At 48.5% G+C, this 13,122-nt stretch overlaps 1 protein-coding gene across 1 annotated transcript in view; it reads right to left on the minus strand.

Annotated features, from left to right (window-relative positions):
• LOC103588237 (disrupted in schizophrenia 1 protein-like) overlaps positions 1-1,549 on the minus strand; it is a gene marked incomplete at its 3' end in the record, with an annotated part of 29,241 nt that extends 27,692 nt beyond the window's left edge. Inside the window, exon 1 of the mRNA XM_008569860.1 lies at positions 1,539-1,549. Within this exon, the coding sequence (XP_008568082.1) occupies positions 1,539-1,549 (11 nt within the window). The remainder of the gene's footprint in view (positions 1-1,538) is intronic.
• Between the last annotated feature and the right edge of the window lie 11,573 nt (positions 1,550-13,122).

Consider the following 13,122-nt stretch of genomic DNA (forward strand, 5'->3'; position numbering starts at 1 on the left):
CCTGAGTCTCTGAGATGGCTTTGGTCTGGCCACTCTCTTTCAGGTCTACCAGAGAGATGGGTCAGCCCAACATCTCTCCCCAGGTCACTGTGTTCCTGAATAATAGCTGACTTCCATCTTCGCCAACATTTACTTCTGAGTGGTTTGCTTTTGAAAGGGGGCAGGCAGCTGGACTAGGGCCCAGAGCTGAGTGGCCCTGGTGTCCAGAGGACACTAAAGAGACACGATGACCGCCTGTGACATATGCATCTCAACCAGATAGGACAGGAGCATCACTGGGGTCCTCGGTGCAGTGGGACTGGAGCCTGCAGACTGGGCGGGAGCGCTGTATCAGCGCTGACTTTGAGACTCGAGACTGCAGGTTGGTGGCGTGGGAGCGTGTCCTTGCTTGAGGACATACACAACAGGCTACTTAGGGGTGATGGGCATCATGACGGCAGCTGCTCTCAAGAGCTCAGAGAAAGGCTCGTGATAATGGATGTGTGTGTCCAGCCGGGGAATCGGAAAGAGGGAGATATGGAAGCTCTCTGTACTCCACCCGGGACTTTTCTGTAAGTACAAAATTATTTCAAAATAAATTATTTTTAAACCATAAACAGATAACCCTAGCACCACAAATGCTGCACATGTGACTTTTATGTTCTAAGTCTCCTTATCTGTGTGATTCCTGTGGTGCCTTTAAAACCCCCTCTTCTTTTTTTCTCTCTATCTGGCCCAGTGTCAAGGAAACGGGCCTCACTTCCTGGCTTTTCTTTTGTTTAAACCTCTGCAACCTTTCTGTAAACACTGTTAATGTGATTTCAATTTGTAGCTCAAGACTTAAGGCCAGCATTGTGGAGAGTGCTGCACACAGCAGGTGTCGAATGAATGTGGCTGACCGATCCCCCGACTGATGGAACAGCAATCATGTGACAGCAGTCCCCCCTTATCCACGGTTTCACTTTCCACCGGTTTCACTTACCCAGGTCAATAAGGTCTGGAAATATCACACAGAAATTTCCAGAAACAATTCATAAGTTTTAAATTGCACGCCATTCTGAGTAGCGTGATGAAATCTTGCGCTATCCCGCCTGGGACATGAATTCTCCCTTTGTCGGCAAATCCACACTCTCTGTGCTCCCCACCCCTTAGTTACTTAGCAGCCATCACAGGCATCACATTGACTGCTGCGGTGTCACAGGGCTTGTGCCCAAGTTACTCCTATTTTACTTCATAATGGCCCCAAAACACAAGAGTAGCAATGCTGGCAATTCAGATATGCCAGGAAAAAGCCACAAAGTGCTTCCTTTGGGTGAAAAGGTGAAAGTTCTCGACTTCATAAGGAAAGAAAAAAATTGTATGTGGAGGTCACTAAGATCTATGGTCGGAGTGAATTGTCTATTCATGACATTGTTTAGAAGGAAAACGAAATCCGTGCATAGCACACACAGGGTTTGGATGGATCTAACACACCTTCCTCTAGGTCCTCAGTGGTAGAAATGCTAACCACCTCCTCGTTCTGCTGCGGAGCAAGTTTCCTGCTGCTGCGACACACTTACCGATGTTCCATCGAGGGTCGGTGTTCAGCGTCACTCCTCAGCACACCAGCAGTAAGTGCCTACGACTTAGGCTATGATACAGACACATAAGGAAAGAAAAGTGCCTCCTACATCTATGAATAGATGTGCAAACAAGCATGTACGGAGCAGCAAGAAATCTTCACACCAAAAGACATCCTGCTACACGGATCCCATTCCCGCCGACTCTTTCTGTCTGGGATGACGGGACACACAGCACAGACCACTCTCTTAGAGGCTGGGCCATTCTCCATTCTAAGGAGGCCCTTGAAAGCTAAGAAGCAATCGGTATCTTTGTAAGTCATTTTTCTTTGGTTTTTGCATAACAGCCAAGAAATGCAATTCACTGAGAGCTGAATGTTCTAGTTCCACATTACCATACGCATCATCCGCCGGTGACCAGTTTGCAAAGAATTGGAGACTGTCATAAAATGTATGTCAGACTAACCAGAGCACAACTGAGCCAATCATGGACATTTCAGAATACTGAACTTAGTTGGGTTCATTTTCATAAAAACCAGCCACCACTGGGACACTGCAGTCGTCAAACACAATGGTCACTCATGAGCATCTACTGTGTGCCCAGTGCTATAGGTACATTATTTCAGAGCATCACAACAACGTGCAGAGGAGGAACACAAGTGCACAAAGTGAAATTCAGAAAACAAGGGCCGGCCCGGTGGCGCACCGGAGAGTGCGGCGCTTGGGAGTGCGGCGGCGCTCCCGCTGAGGGTTCAGATCCCATGTGGAGACCAGTTCCTACTCACTGGCTGAGCACGGTGCGGGTGTGACACCGAGGGTTGCGATCCCGTTGCCGGTCCCCGGTACAGGCGCGACACCGAGGGTTGCGATCGGTCAGTTAAAAAGACAAAAGGAAAAAAAAAAAAAGAAATTCAGAAAATTTAAGTAATGTGCCTGGGGCCTAGCAGAGAGGAAGCAAAGGCGGAATTTGGAGCTTGATTTTTTCTGGTGCCAACTGCTGGGCTTTCTCCATCACACCTCCCGGGGGCCACACCTGAAGCGGCAGCTGCTGGTATAGTTCCCCATCACACAGGGGTCTTGTCGATCCATTCATTTGTCTGGGTCCCCGGAGACATGGGATCCACCAGGCAGGAGCTGAGCCTTAGTCATCTCCGTCTTGCCAAAACCCAGCTCAGTGCCAGGCACACAGGGGGCACTGAATAAATGCTGAATAAATGAATGAATGTTTCTGTTTGGATCAGGGGTACTGCAGGTATAGAAAAATAGTAACCACTCTACGAGCTCAGCTATGTGCAAAGAACGTTGCTGTATATCAACTATGACCCCGTGAGGGACACCTGGTTATTCCCACCTCGGAAGTGAAAGACTGGAGCTTACAGAAAGTTTAAGAAGGTTTTCTAGGTTAGTCACACAGCTGTGCGTGTCTGACTCTAAAACCTATATTCTTACCCACTGTGTCCTTTCTACGGGATAGATCACATTCTTTTGTGTATACCACATCTTGAAATGCATACCCGAACGTGCTGTACAGATGCAAACTCTTCTATAAGCTCATTTTGTGCTCTACCTGCCTCTTTCTCATGGAAAGTATTCAGTAGTCAAAACAAACAAAAAACTCATGAAAGTGGAAACAGCCTCAGATCCATTTCTAGGTTTAATAAATTCCAGTTTATCCACTCATGCAACACCATGCAGCCAGTCAAAGAACCATCAGGAAAACAGTGGGGAAATATTTTAATAGTACAAGATAAAAACAGGTTACAAACTTATACGTACATATTATCTATACTTTATGATTACAAGTATGTTTTTTAAAAAACCCGAGAGAAACTAAGAGCTGTGGCAATCAGTTGGTATGATTATGAGTGATTTTCATCTCAATTTCCCTACTCACAAAATCAGCTGAAAAATCTTGGGTTGTTTATTATTTTAAAAATTACTATATTTTTAAAATAACCTACTGGTTACTTATGCTACTCTTTGATTTCTGCATAAAAATAGAGATTCGGTTTCCTCAAACGTTTAATGCTAAACTGCTTAGGGAAAGCTTGTTTTTTATGGGTCATGGATCTTTTCAGTAAACACCAAAGAAGATTTCTAGAAATGTTGCATTTTTAAGCTTGTCAGTGTTTGGAAAGCAGACTGAGAAATTATTTTGCTGTGGATAAAAGGAAAAACAAATTTGGGGGGAAGATACAGAAATTGTGGACAACAAGCAGTAATTAGCTGTGATTCTTGCCCACTCCTCAATTAGCCTGTTGCCTTGTCCTTGATGCGTGTGTGTTGATTTGCTCTGACGCACGCCAGTAGAATGTGTGGTTTGAAGTATCGGTTCTTCCCCAGCAAGAATTTATCATGCAAAATAGTCAAATTCCGAGTGATCAAAATAGTAAAAGTAAAGAAACGTGCAGGCACTTACCCCAGGTCTTAGGTATGTCATATGACTTTACAGTTCTGTGTGTGTGTGTGTGTGTGTGTGTGTGTGCATGTGTGTGTATACACATACAGGGGCTGGAACAGGCCTTGCAGACAATGTTTACAGTTGCAATTTACAGACACATCAGAGGACACACAAAACTCAGGACCATGAGCTTCTGAAAAGGGGATTCGATTATGGGTCACTCCAAAATACTCACTGCCTCAACTCTTCAAATGGACTCACAATACAATGTTTGTTCACCAAATGTCCTAGGGAAGTAACTGGCCAACTGAATTTTGGCTGATTTTCATCAAATCCTCAAATTTGCAAAACTATAAAGCCTTCCCTGAAGTTGGTTTGCACAGATGCTGTGGAAAAGTAAATTACTTGTATATGTAGACCTGGTTCTAGCAGCACTCCCACGACCTCCTCCACTACTACCACCACCACCACCACTAGCACCCCCCGCACCACTCCTGCCACCACTGCCATCACCCCTACTGATTACCAGGAAGGAAGAGAGAACTACCGAACTTTCTAGCTGTTTTTTAAAAGACATGAGTTGAAAGCACTTCCCAGGGACGAAGGAACATTCTTTAGACAAAGATCATATCCAAGTAGCTGTGATGCAGAGAACCCTCCAAAAAGGGAAAAAACAAAAACAAAAAAAATGCCCCTCAGCTGCACAATAAAAAAAGTCAGAAAAGACACACACCAAAATATTAATGGTGGCTGTCTCTACGCAGGAGAATAAAGGAGATTTTTTTCTTTTATTTATATTTCTGAACAGTCTAAATGTTTTTGCAATGATCAGGTATTGCTTAAATATCTTTTTAAAATTTCCATTTTCAGAAATAGAAGGTAATTGTGAACGGGTCGTTCAGGCATTTGTAAGGAGAGTTCTATCTGAGGTCAATTCGTGTGATGATGTAGCTGAAGAAAGCCAGGTCTGAATCCTTGCTGGGCACTTCTCAGCTGTGTGACCTCTCTGATTGATACACTAGATACACAGTTGTGAAAAAATTAATGATGGGATGTATGCCACGCCCTGGACACACAGACGCTGTGTAATGGCTAATTGGCATTATTTGCCAAGCCTGGTGATGCTCTCAAACTCACCTGTAAGGTGTGCACCCACTCACCTGCCTCCTGTATCTTTCAAGCTGGGACAACCTTACTGTAGCGGTGGACAGAGGACCTGGTGGCTTAGCAGGGCTCCCAGGTGTTCATGCTATGGGCTTAGGACTTAAGAGCATGGTTCTGAAGAGGTGGCCCCAAGTAACCCCCTAATTCCACGCTTTTCCAGCTGCATAATCTCAAACCAGTCAGAATCTCTCCGAGGCTGAGTCTCCTCGATGTTAAGTGGACAGGGACATTGGTCAAAATGACCTACCTGGTCATTTTGCTGTGAATGCTGAGGACACGGGACGTGGCTCAGGGCTTGCACACTGGCAGTGTGAGCTATTGCCACTACCATGAGGCAAGATGAGATAATTAAATTCAGTTTAAAGACCCTTTCTAAGGCAACTTGCTAAAATTATGCCCGAATCAAATATGTGCTAAGAAGGTGCTTACAGGGCTGGCCCGGTGGCGCACTGCTATAGTGCGCTGCTTGGGAGTGTGGCGGCGCTCCCGCCGAGGGTTCGGATCCCACATACAGACCGGTTCCCGCTCACTGGCTGAGCGAGGCGCGGGAGCAACACCGAGGGTTGCGATCCCGTTGCCGGTCCCGGTCCGGTACGGGGGCGACACTGACGGTTGCGATCCGTTGCCGGACACGGAAAAAGAAAAAAAAAAAAAAAAAAGAAGGTGCTTACAGAAAAAACTGAATAGACTAGATCTTTTAGCACTTCTCAGCTAATTTGGAAACTTTTGTAAAATTCACAGCTCTTTTGACAAAAAAAAAAAACTAGCATAACTTGATATATTAATAAAAATATAATGAGGTTTTAGGAATGATATTGTCTATTAACTGTGTTACAACAGAAAATCCTTCCAAGATCCCTTCTAATCCTTAAAATTCTGTAGGGTAGAAACAGAAACCCAAACTCAGAACCCAGGATTTCCGTCTTCCCATCTGGATTACGCAGAGGAATGTGACCAAGCAGGCCTGCACACAGAACTGTGGGTTTTTCCCCCAGCCATTTAGAAATATGTAAACTCTGAAAGAGAAACTACTGTTCTGAATGTAATGGCACGGCTGGCCACTTAGCTCACTTGGTAGAGCTGCTACCGATGACACAAAGGTCAAGGGTTCAGATCCCCGTACCAGCCAGCCACCAATAAAATAAAATGCAATGGTAGGACCTCCTACATAAAACAATTTTTTATGTCATATTCTTCATTTTACTTGGATTTACATATATGTTCAGTCATTACCAAAATGGGTTAATCTCTTAGGCAATGGCTAATTCACTTGGCAATCTAGATGCAAGGCTGACAAGGGGAACCATTCTGTATACCAAATATTGGAGTTGATTAGGTATAGTCCACCTAAGAGAGAAGTTGAAAGGACAATTCTTTAGAGCAAAGTGACGATCATATCCCACCCCCAACCTACCAACAAGACCATGGGAAATGTCTGACAGGCGATAACGCAACTGAGAGATTCAGCCAGGGATTCTTGGGCCATTTCCACGTGAACAGCAAGTTTGTAGAACGGCACTACTGAAAACCCAAATGGTTACTTTTTGAGTTTCATCTTCATGGGCTTTTTTATCTTCCCCCATATAGGTTAAAGGTCTAGACTGATGTGCTCCTAAGGTTCTGGAAATACTGTTGGCACTGAGGGTATTTTTAGAAATCATGCAAATGGAAGAATTTAAATGCCCACTCGTTATTTCTATCCATTGGCTTTGGATGCACCCAGTTTTGACTATGAAACTGGACAGGCACTCAATTAGTTGCTATGAATAGATTTTCATGAGTAATTTACTCTGCTGGTGTTTTCATACAAAATTAGCTGGACACATCTGCTTGTCAGCACTCCAAAACCACAGCTCTCTCGCCCTTTTAATGGTCATCGCTGCAACCTGTGATCTTTTAAGACTTAATTGCTTCCTGTGGAACATGCTTTAGCATATTCATCTCTAATGGAACTCGGGCTGTTGGGGGCACACTGTGGGGCAGCCACCGTCATCATTATTATAAAAAGCATAATGCAGACCACATCAATGTGTGTAACAGACAAATGAACACACCAGTGTCTCACTCAGTGCCGAGAGGATTGTACTAACTGGGTCCCTGGCTAACGACCCAGCAACATGAACAGCGTAAATTCTTTGAGTGGCACAGAGGGATCTCAACACAATGGCACCGTCCAGAAATACTTAGAAGATTAAGTGAACTGTTTCACTAGCCTGAGCTATTGCAATCAGGAGGAATCCAATCAGAAGGAAGAACGCGTGCTGGAATGTTGGTTCCTTGGAGCAAAGTAGAGTGAAGGTGTTTTCTTTTGGCTGAAGCATTGCAATACAAATTAAACAGTGACCTTCCATTCAGAGGCGATGCTAATAGAGGGAAACCACAAAACAGCAGAAGGTGATCAGTAAAGAGCAGTGAATGCTCCTGGCACCCGTGAGCCTGCACTTGCCCTGGCTTCAAGCAACGTCTCTGCAAAGAGTAAACAGCGGCTCTGCCGGGTCAGCTTTAGAAGCACCTACCCAGACTCCTCAGACATGCAGGTTTTAGAAATAAAACTGAGTTCATGGGAAAGTTTTCCAGAGCAGAAAACGCAATAGTGACAGAATGCAGGAGCCAGGAACACCTCAGGTCCTCTGCAGAATCAAACAAATGCCCCATGTGGTTCCATAGGACAAGAAGTCACAGTCCCTGGCCTTTAGGCCCTTTCGTGGTTACTCTGAAACCCCTGAGCTACAAAAATAAGAGTAGTTGGCCCCTCAATGACTCTTTCTTTTGTTGAAGTCTGGCTCCTGGACCCAGACGGGAGCTCCCGGCAGGTGCCGCCGGCCTCCTGAAGGTGGAGGGTGATTTTGCCTGTGGACACTGTCTGCAGGACCTGCCACACTGCGTGCCATAAAAGACACTTCATATCTATGGAGTGAATGAGGAATGCTGTAGACACTCTCAAAAAATAAACCCTAGCTTTCTAGTGCTTAAAACTAGCATCTTAAGATAGACACCATTGATTGTATGTTACCCTAAAGACAAGCATCTCAGGATGTATAAAATGAAGGGATCAAGTAAACACTATAAAGGGAGCAGTGTGCTTCCTCTGTCCCTGTAAAATCCTCTAAAATTTTTAAATGATTTATCTGCTTAAGGGTCAGGAGACCCAGATCTTAGTCCTGGATTCATACCCACCGACTTCGTAATCTTAGGGTTATTTAACCTCTCTCAGACCCTGTTGACTCATCCCACACATGAGAATAATTGCACTAGACACTTGTGCCACCGATCGCTGTGAGTGGAAAAAAAGATGCCTGCAAAGTGTCTGCAAAAATGCAGGTGGAAGGGTCATTGCACAAGTAAAAGTAATCAAAGAGGTGGCTGGGGTGGCCCCAGCTTATCCGCTCGGATTTAGTTTACCCAAATGGCATCACTCTGGAACTGAGCTCACATTCAACGTGGCCCAACACCTGGGGGACTGTCACCCAGACAGGAGCAGGAGGCCTGTCTCACTCACAACTTACTGTTCCTGACATAAAAGGGGCAACTGCTCCTGTCCCTTCTCCTGCCCACTCAGCCCTCCGTTCCCATGTGCAGGCAGCACAGGCCACCACGAGCGCCCAGGCACAGGGGTCAGAAGCACCTGGAAGTCATGAAGCCCTTCGAGGAACGCCGTGACACGATGAGGTACTAACTTCCATCCCACGCAGTAGTGGCAACATCAGCAGCAGAAAGTAGGAGCCCATTACAGCCTTGCAGTAGAAAAGTAAACGAGAAGCACAGGTGTCCTGGAAGAAATGAGGGGGAATACACAGGGTAAGACTAGGCATGATCGGGAGCCTCTGCGTTTCCCACCGATAAGCATTTGCTATGTGTTCATCTGTTTTATCATCTTGTAGACACCTGCAGACAAGCGGTTGCAGGCAGGGGCGTCCTGGTGTTTTCAGCAAAATGGTAACATTGTTGGTCACCAAGCACCAATGCACCCAGTGCATTATTATGCCAGCCCTTCTCCCAGGTGGATCCCATTCAGCACGGACGCCCTCTCTCAATTAACCATCCAAATGGTCACACCAGATCCTTGCAGGGGAGGGCGAAAGCCCACGGCTGCCCCTCGACCATCGCAGGCTAGGAGAGAGCATGCATGGGATGTTTCCAGAAAGATTACGCACGCCCAGCCATCTCTCTTCTGGTACTCTAAAACCACCTCCCGAATCAGTGTCACAACACAGGACCACATCATGTTGCCACACTGTGTGGCCCCCTGCAGAGCTGTTTCTGCCTAGATGTGCTCAAGAGTGACACTGCGGCCCCGTAAGAACTGGCCCCTGCTGTGTCGACTGCTTTTGTGCCGTTTGCGCTGTGCAAGGAGGAGACGCTTCTTCCCTCCTCCTCAGTGACCCATGAGGAGGGATTTTTCCTGGGTTCCCACCGCCCACACCCGCCCAGGAGATGGAGTGAGTTTCCCAGCTGGTGACTTGGGGAGCAGGACTGCGTGGGCAGAGCTCAGCGCTTCCTCCATCCTCCTTGCTGGGGGCCAGGTGACCAGGGCAGTGTTCATCCTGCTGAGCTCCAGGAACTCACGTTGACAGGGGAGCCTCCCCCCAAAGAAAGGGGCACCACAGCACATCACTGCTGTGGCTGGGCAGGTCATTCTGACTCTGGGCCGGGTATCATAGGAAGCCTGTTGTCACACAGCTAAGCCAAACTCTACAGCGCTAGCTGTATCAGCAGTAAAGCTGATTTCCAGCTCCCTTTCTGCGTGAGCCTGCATGCTGCCTCTCGATTGATCACACGTGGAAAAGCAGCAGGTTATTCTGGGATGTGCTGCATTCAGCTAACACCTCTCGCCTCTGAACCTGGCCTTCCATCTTCTACTTGTCATGCTGGGGCTAGACCGCCACAGACCAACCACACTTCTGACTTTGCCACCAGCCCCAGAGGGACTACAAGGCTATGGGGGAGAGGGGACGTGCACCCACCTGTCTGCCCCCTGCTTCTAGCCGGCCACGCCCTGGCAAGGCTGGGCTGCAGCACATCATTCAAGCAGCTGCAGTGGTCTCCCATGTGCAGTGTCCCCAGCACTTACTGGACGAGCCTCATCCCCTCAAAGACTCCGCCCCTGATCTGCCAGTGCCATCCTCTCCAGGCTATGGATCCCGGCCCTGCAGGGCCCACAGCGGGCTCAGACAGTGCCTACTAAACTTATCCCAGCAGGCTGGGAGGACACCACTATTACTCTAGGGTGTGTCCTATGGGTGCAGAATATGAGAATCGCTGCAGTTGATAGCCGGGAAGGTCTCCTGGGTTCCCCAGGAGGGACTGTGGTTGAGACAGAGGGGATGACTCGCCCCTCCACTTGTGCACCATGGTTGCACAGTAAGCATCAGGGTGGCAGACGACCTGGAGCCAAACCAGGCTATCAGGGGCATGCCTCACTGCTCCTAGAAACAGGCAGCGACCCCACAGGTGGCAGGAACTTCTCCTACAGTGAAGTGGACAATAAAACGCTTGGCAGATGGGGAACAAATTCTGTACAGAAAACCAAGCGCACCTGGTTAGATGGGAGTTGGCCTCCTGGTCAGTAAGAACAAAAGAGGCTAGACTCCTGGCACTCAGGCTCACGAACAACTGTCCAACCCGCCAGAGTGTAAAATACCCAGGGAGACCTTCTCTGGAAGAGGTGGGATCGTTCAGATCCATGCCAACATCTCGGTGGAGAGAGGCCACGGTAAGAATGAAAGACATGCGGCCCCGCGTCATGTTGGCCAGACTCAGGAGGTGGCGTCCTACTGCAGACTGCTACGACCGGGAATTCCAGGAAGAATCTGCCCCTGTGTCTATACTGGATGACTAAAGACAGGACGAAGGGGAGGAGCAGGGCTCGGGGACCTGCGAGGACCCTCCCTCCCCTCTCCTACAGGGCAGGGGTGACCGCACCCTGTCTCTCTCCCCAAGAAAGTCGCTTTGAAATGTGGGGGTGTCTGCAAGGAGGGTAAATTGGCACCTCATTTGGGGACAAGTGTTTGCAGAGTTCAAGAACCCACAAGCCACTCTGCTGCCACCTCAAACATGGTAACAAGTCCTCAGTGAGAAAGCAGATGGAAGAGTCAGGACAGCGTCCACAAGAGGCGCACGTGTCTTCTAGAGCCCCACTGCTTCCCGGGCCAGGGGCTTCTGGGTTCCCAAGGACCCAGGCGGGGAGGCAGAGCACGGAGCAGCCGAGCGTGCAAAGCCGGCTGACACACCAGGGCGGTACTCCTCAACCCCGCCCATGGGTGGCCATGTCCACTTACAGGGTGGGGACCAGCAATCGTTGTTAAGGAACCAGAACAGAACAAACACAGCACCACAGTGGCTGCACTTCTGTTCCACGTGTGCAGAGGGTCACTGTCAAAAACCGCGAAAGCCACGGACCTAGAGAATCCATGGTCCAGACATCGGCACTGGGTACAACAAACTCACCACCGGGTGCTCGAGATGGCACAGATAAGCGGATGTTGCCCACCTGCGACCACCCAACAAGAGGGAGGCTGAGGCGGGGGGGAGAAGATGAGACCCCAGGAGCCGCAGCGTCAGCAGACGACCACCTGCCGCAGAAGGGGAGGCAGTGGAAGCCCGAGCTGGAGAATGACACTGAATGGGAGCTGAAGGCGTAGTCACCCGATCCATGAGACGGAGTCACCAGAGCACTCTAAGCGATGAGCCAGATGGAACCAGAAGTCTTACATAACAGACGGGTGTGATACTGTGAGGCCTATATTTGGTCTTCTTTACAGCCTCCCGGTACACGACTCCTAAATCCTTGGAATCTCCAAAGTGCTAAGTGTCTTTTGTATGCTCATGAGTTGGCTGGTGGCAGGCAGCCCCTGGGTGGCTTCAGGATGGGGCTGGTCACCAGAAGACCAAGGTGGGATTAGAGGGTTGGGACTTCCAGCCCCACCCCCAGCCTCCAGAGAGGGGAGAAGGGTTGAAGGTTAAGGTCATCACCACACGGCCAGTGATCTAGTCAATCATGCCTGTGCCATGAAGCTTCTAGAAAAACCAAAAAGGACAGAGTTCAGAGAGCTTCCGAATAGTGTGGGGGTTCTGGAGGAGGTTCCCAGGGAGCGCGTGGAAGCTCCGTACCCCTTCCCCACACCTCGCCCCATGCATCTCTCATCTGTAGCCTTTGTAATGTCCTTTATAGTAAACCAGTAAACATAAATGTTTCTGGTTTCTGTGAGTCGTTCTAGCAAGTTAATCAAACCAAGGATGGGGTCATGGGAACCCCAATGTATAGCCAGTCGGTCAGAAGCACAGGCAAAGCAACCCAGGGTTGTGACCGGCATTGGGGGTGGCGGGCAGTCTTGGGGACGGAGCCCTGAACCTGCGTTGGAACTGAATTGCATTCGAGGACACCCAGCTGGTGTCTGCTGTGGAACTGATTGCTTGGTTGTTTGTGGGGAGAAAACCCCACAGATCTGGAGTCAGAAATGCGCTGTGGGAGTATAGTGGGAAAAACCGACTGTGATCGTTCCACTCGACATGCTGTAAGAAATGTAACCTTTCATGTAACCGTGAGACTGCACAGAAAGAAGGACCCTCACTTACACTGGACCAGAAATAAGTTCTGTGAAGAGAGGAAGTCCACAGCCAGCGCATTTGACCTCCCAGCAACAATTCTAGAAGAGAGGGGAAAGACTGTCCTGCTACAGACCTGAGTTTGCAGCACAGGCCACTTCCTGCCGGGGGCTCTGCCTACCTTGAGGACATACTGCCACCAAGGGGAGACTGATCCCTAGGTATGGTCCTAAAGGCCCCCAACTTTACTTCCCATAACTGACATTAATCATAGCATGTTTTTCCATTCACTTTTGGGTAGAAGTTTTTCCCCTACAAAAATCTGATTGTTCAAATACAGAACAACAGTGGCTTCTTATGTCCTGACAAAGGACTGGGAATGAGTGGGGAAAGCCGCAGGCTGGGCAGAAATGCTCACTTGGCTTTTCTCAGGCCCCAAACAGCATCCAAACAGCTGCTGCCCCGGAAGGATAA

The sequence above is a fragment of the Galeopterus variegatus genome, unplaced genomic scaffold (genome assembly GCF_000696425.1).
Source record: "Galeopterus variegatus unplaced genomic scaffold, G_variegatus-3.0.2 Scaffold537, whole genome shotgun sequence".
NCBI lineage: Eukaryota > Metazoa > Chordata > Mammalia > Dermoptera > Cynocephalidae > Galeopterus > Galeopterus variegatus.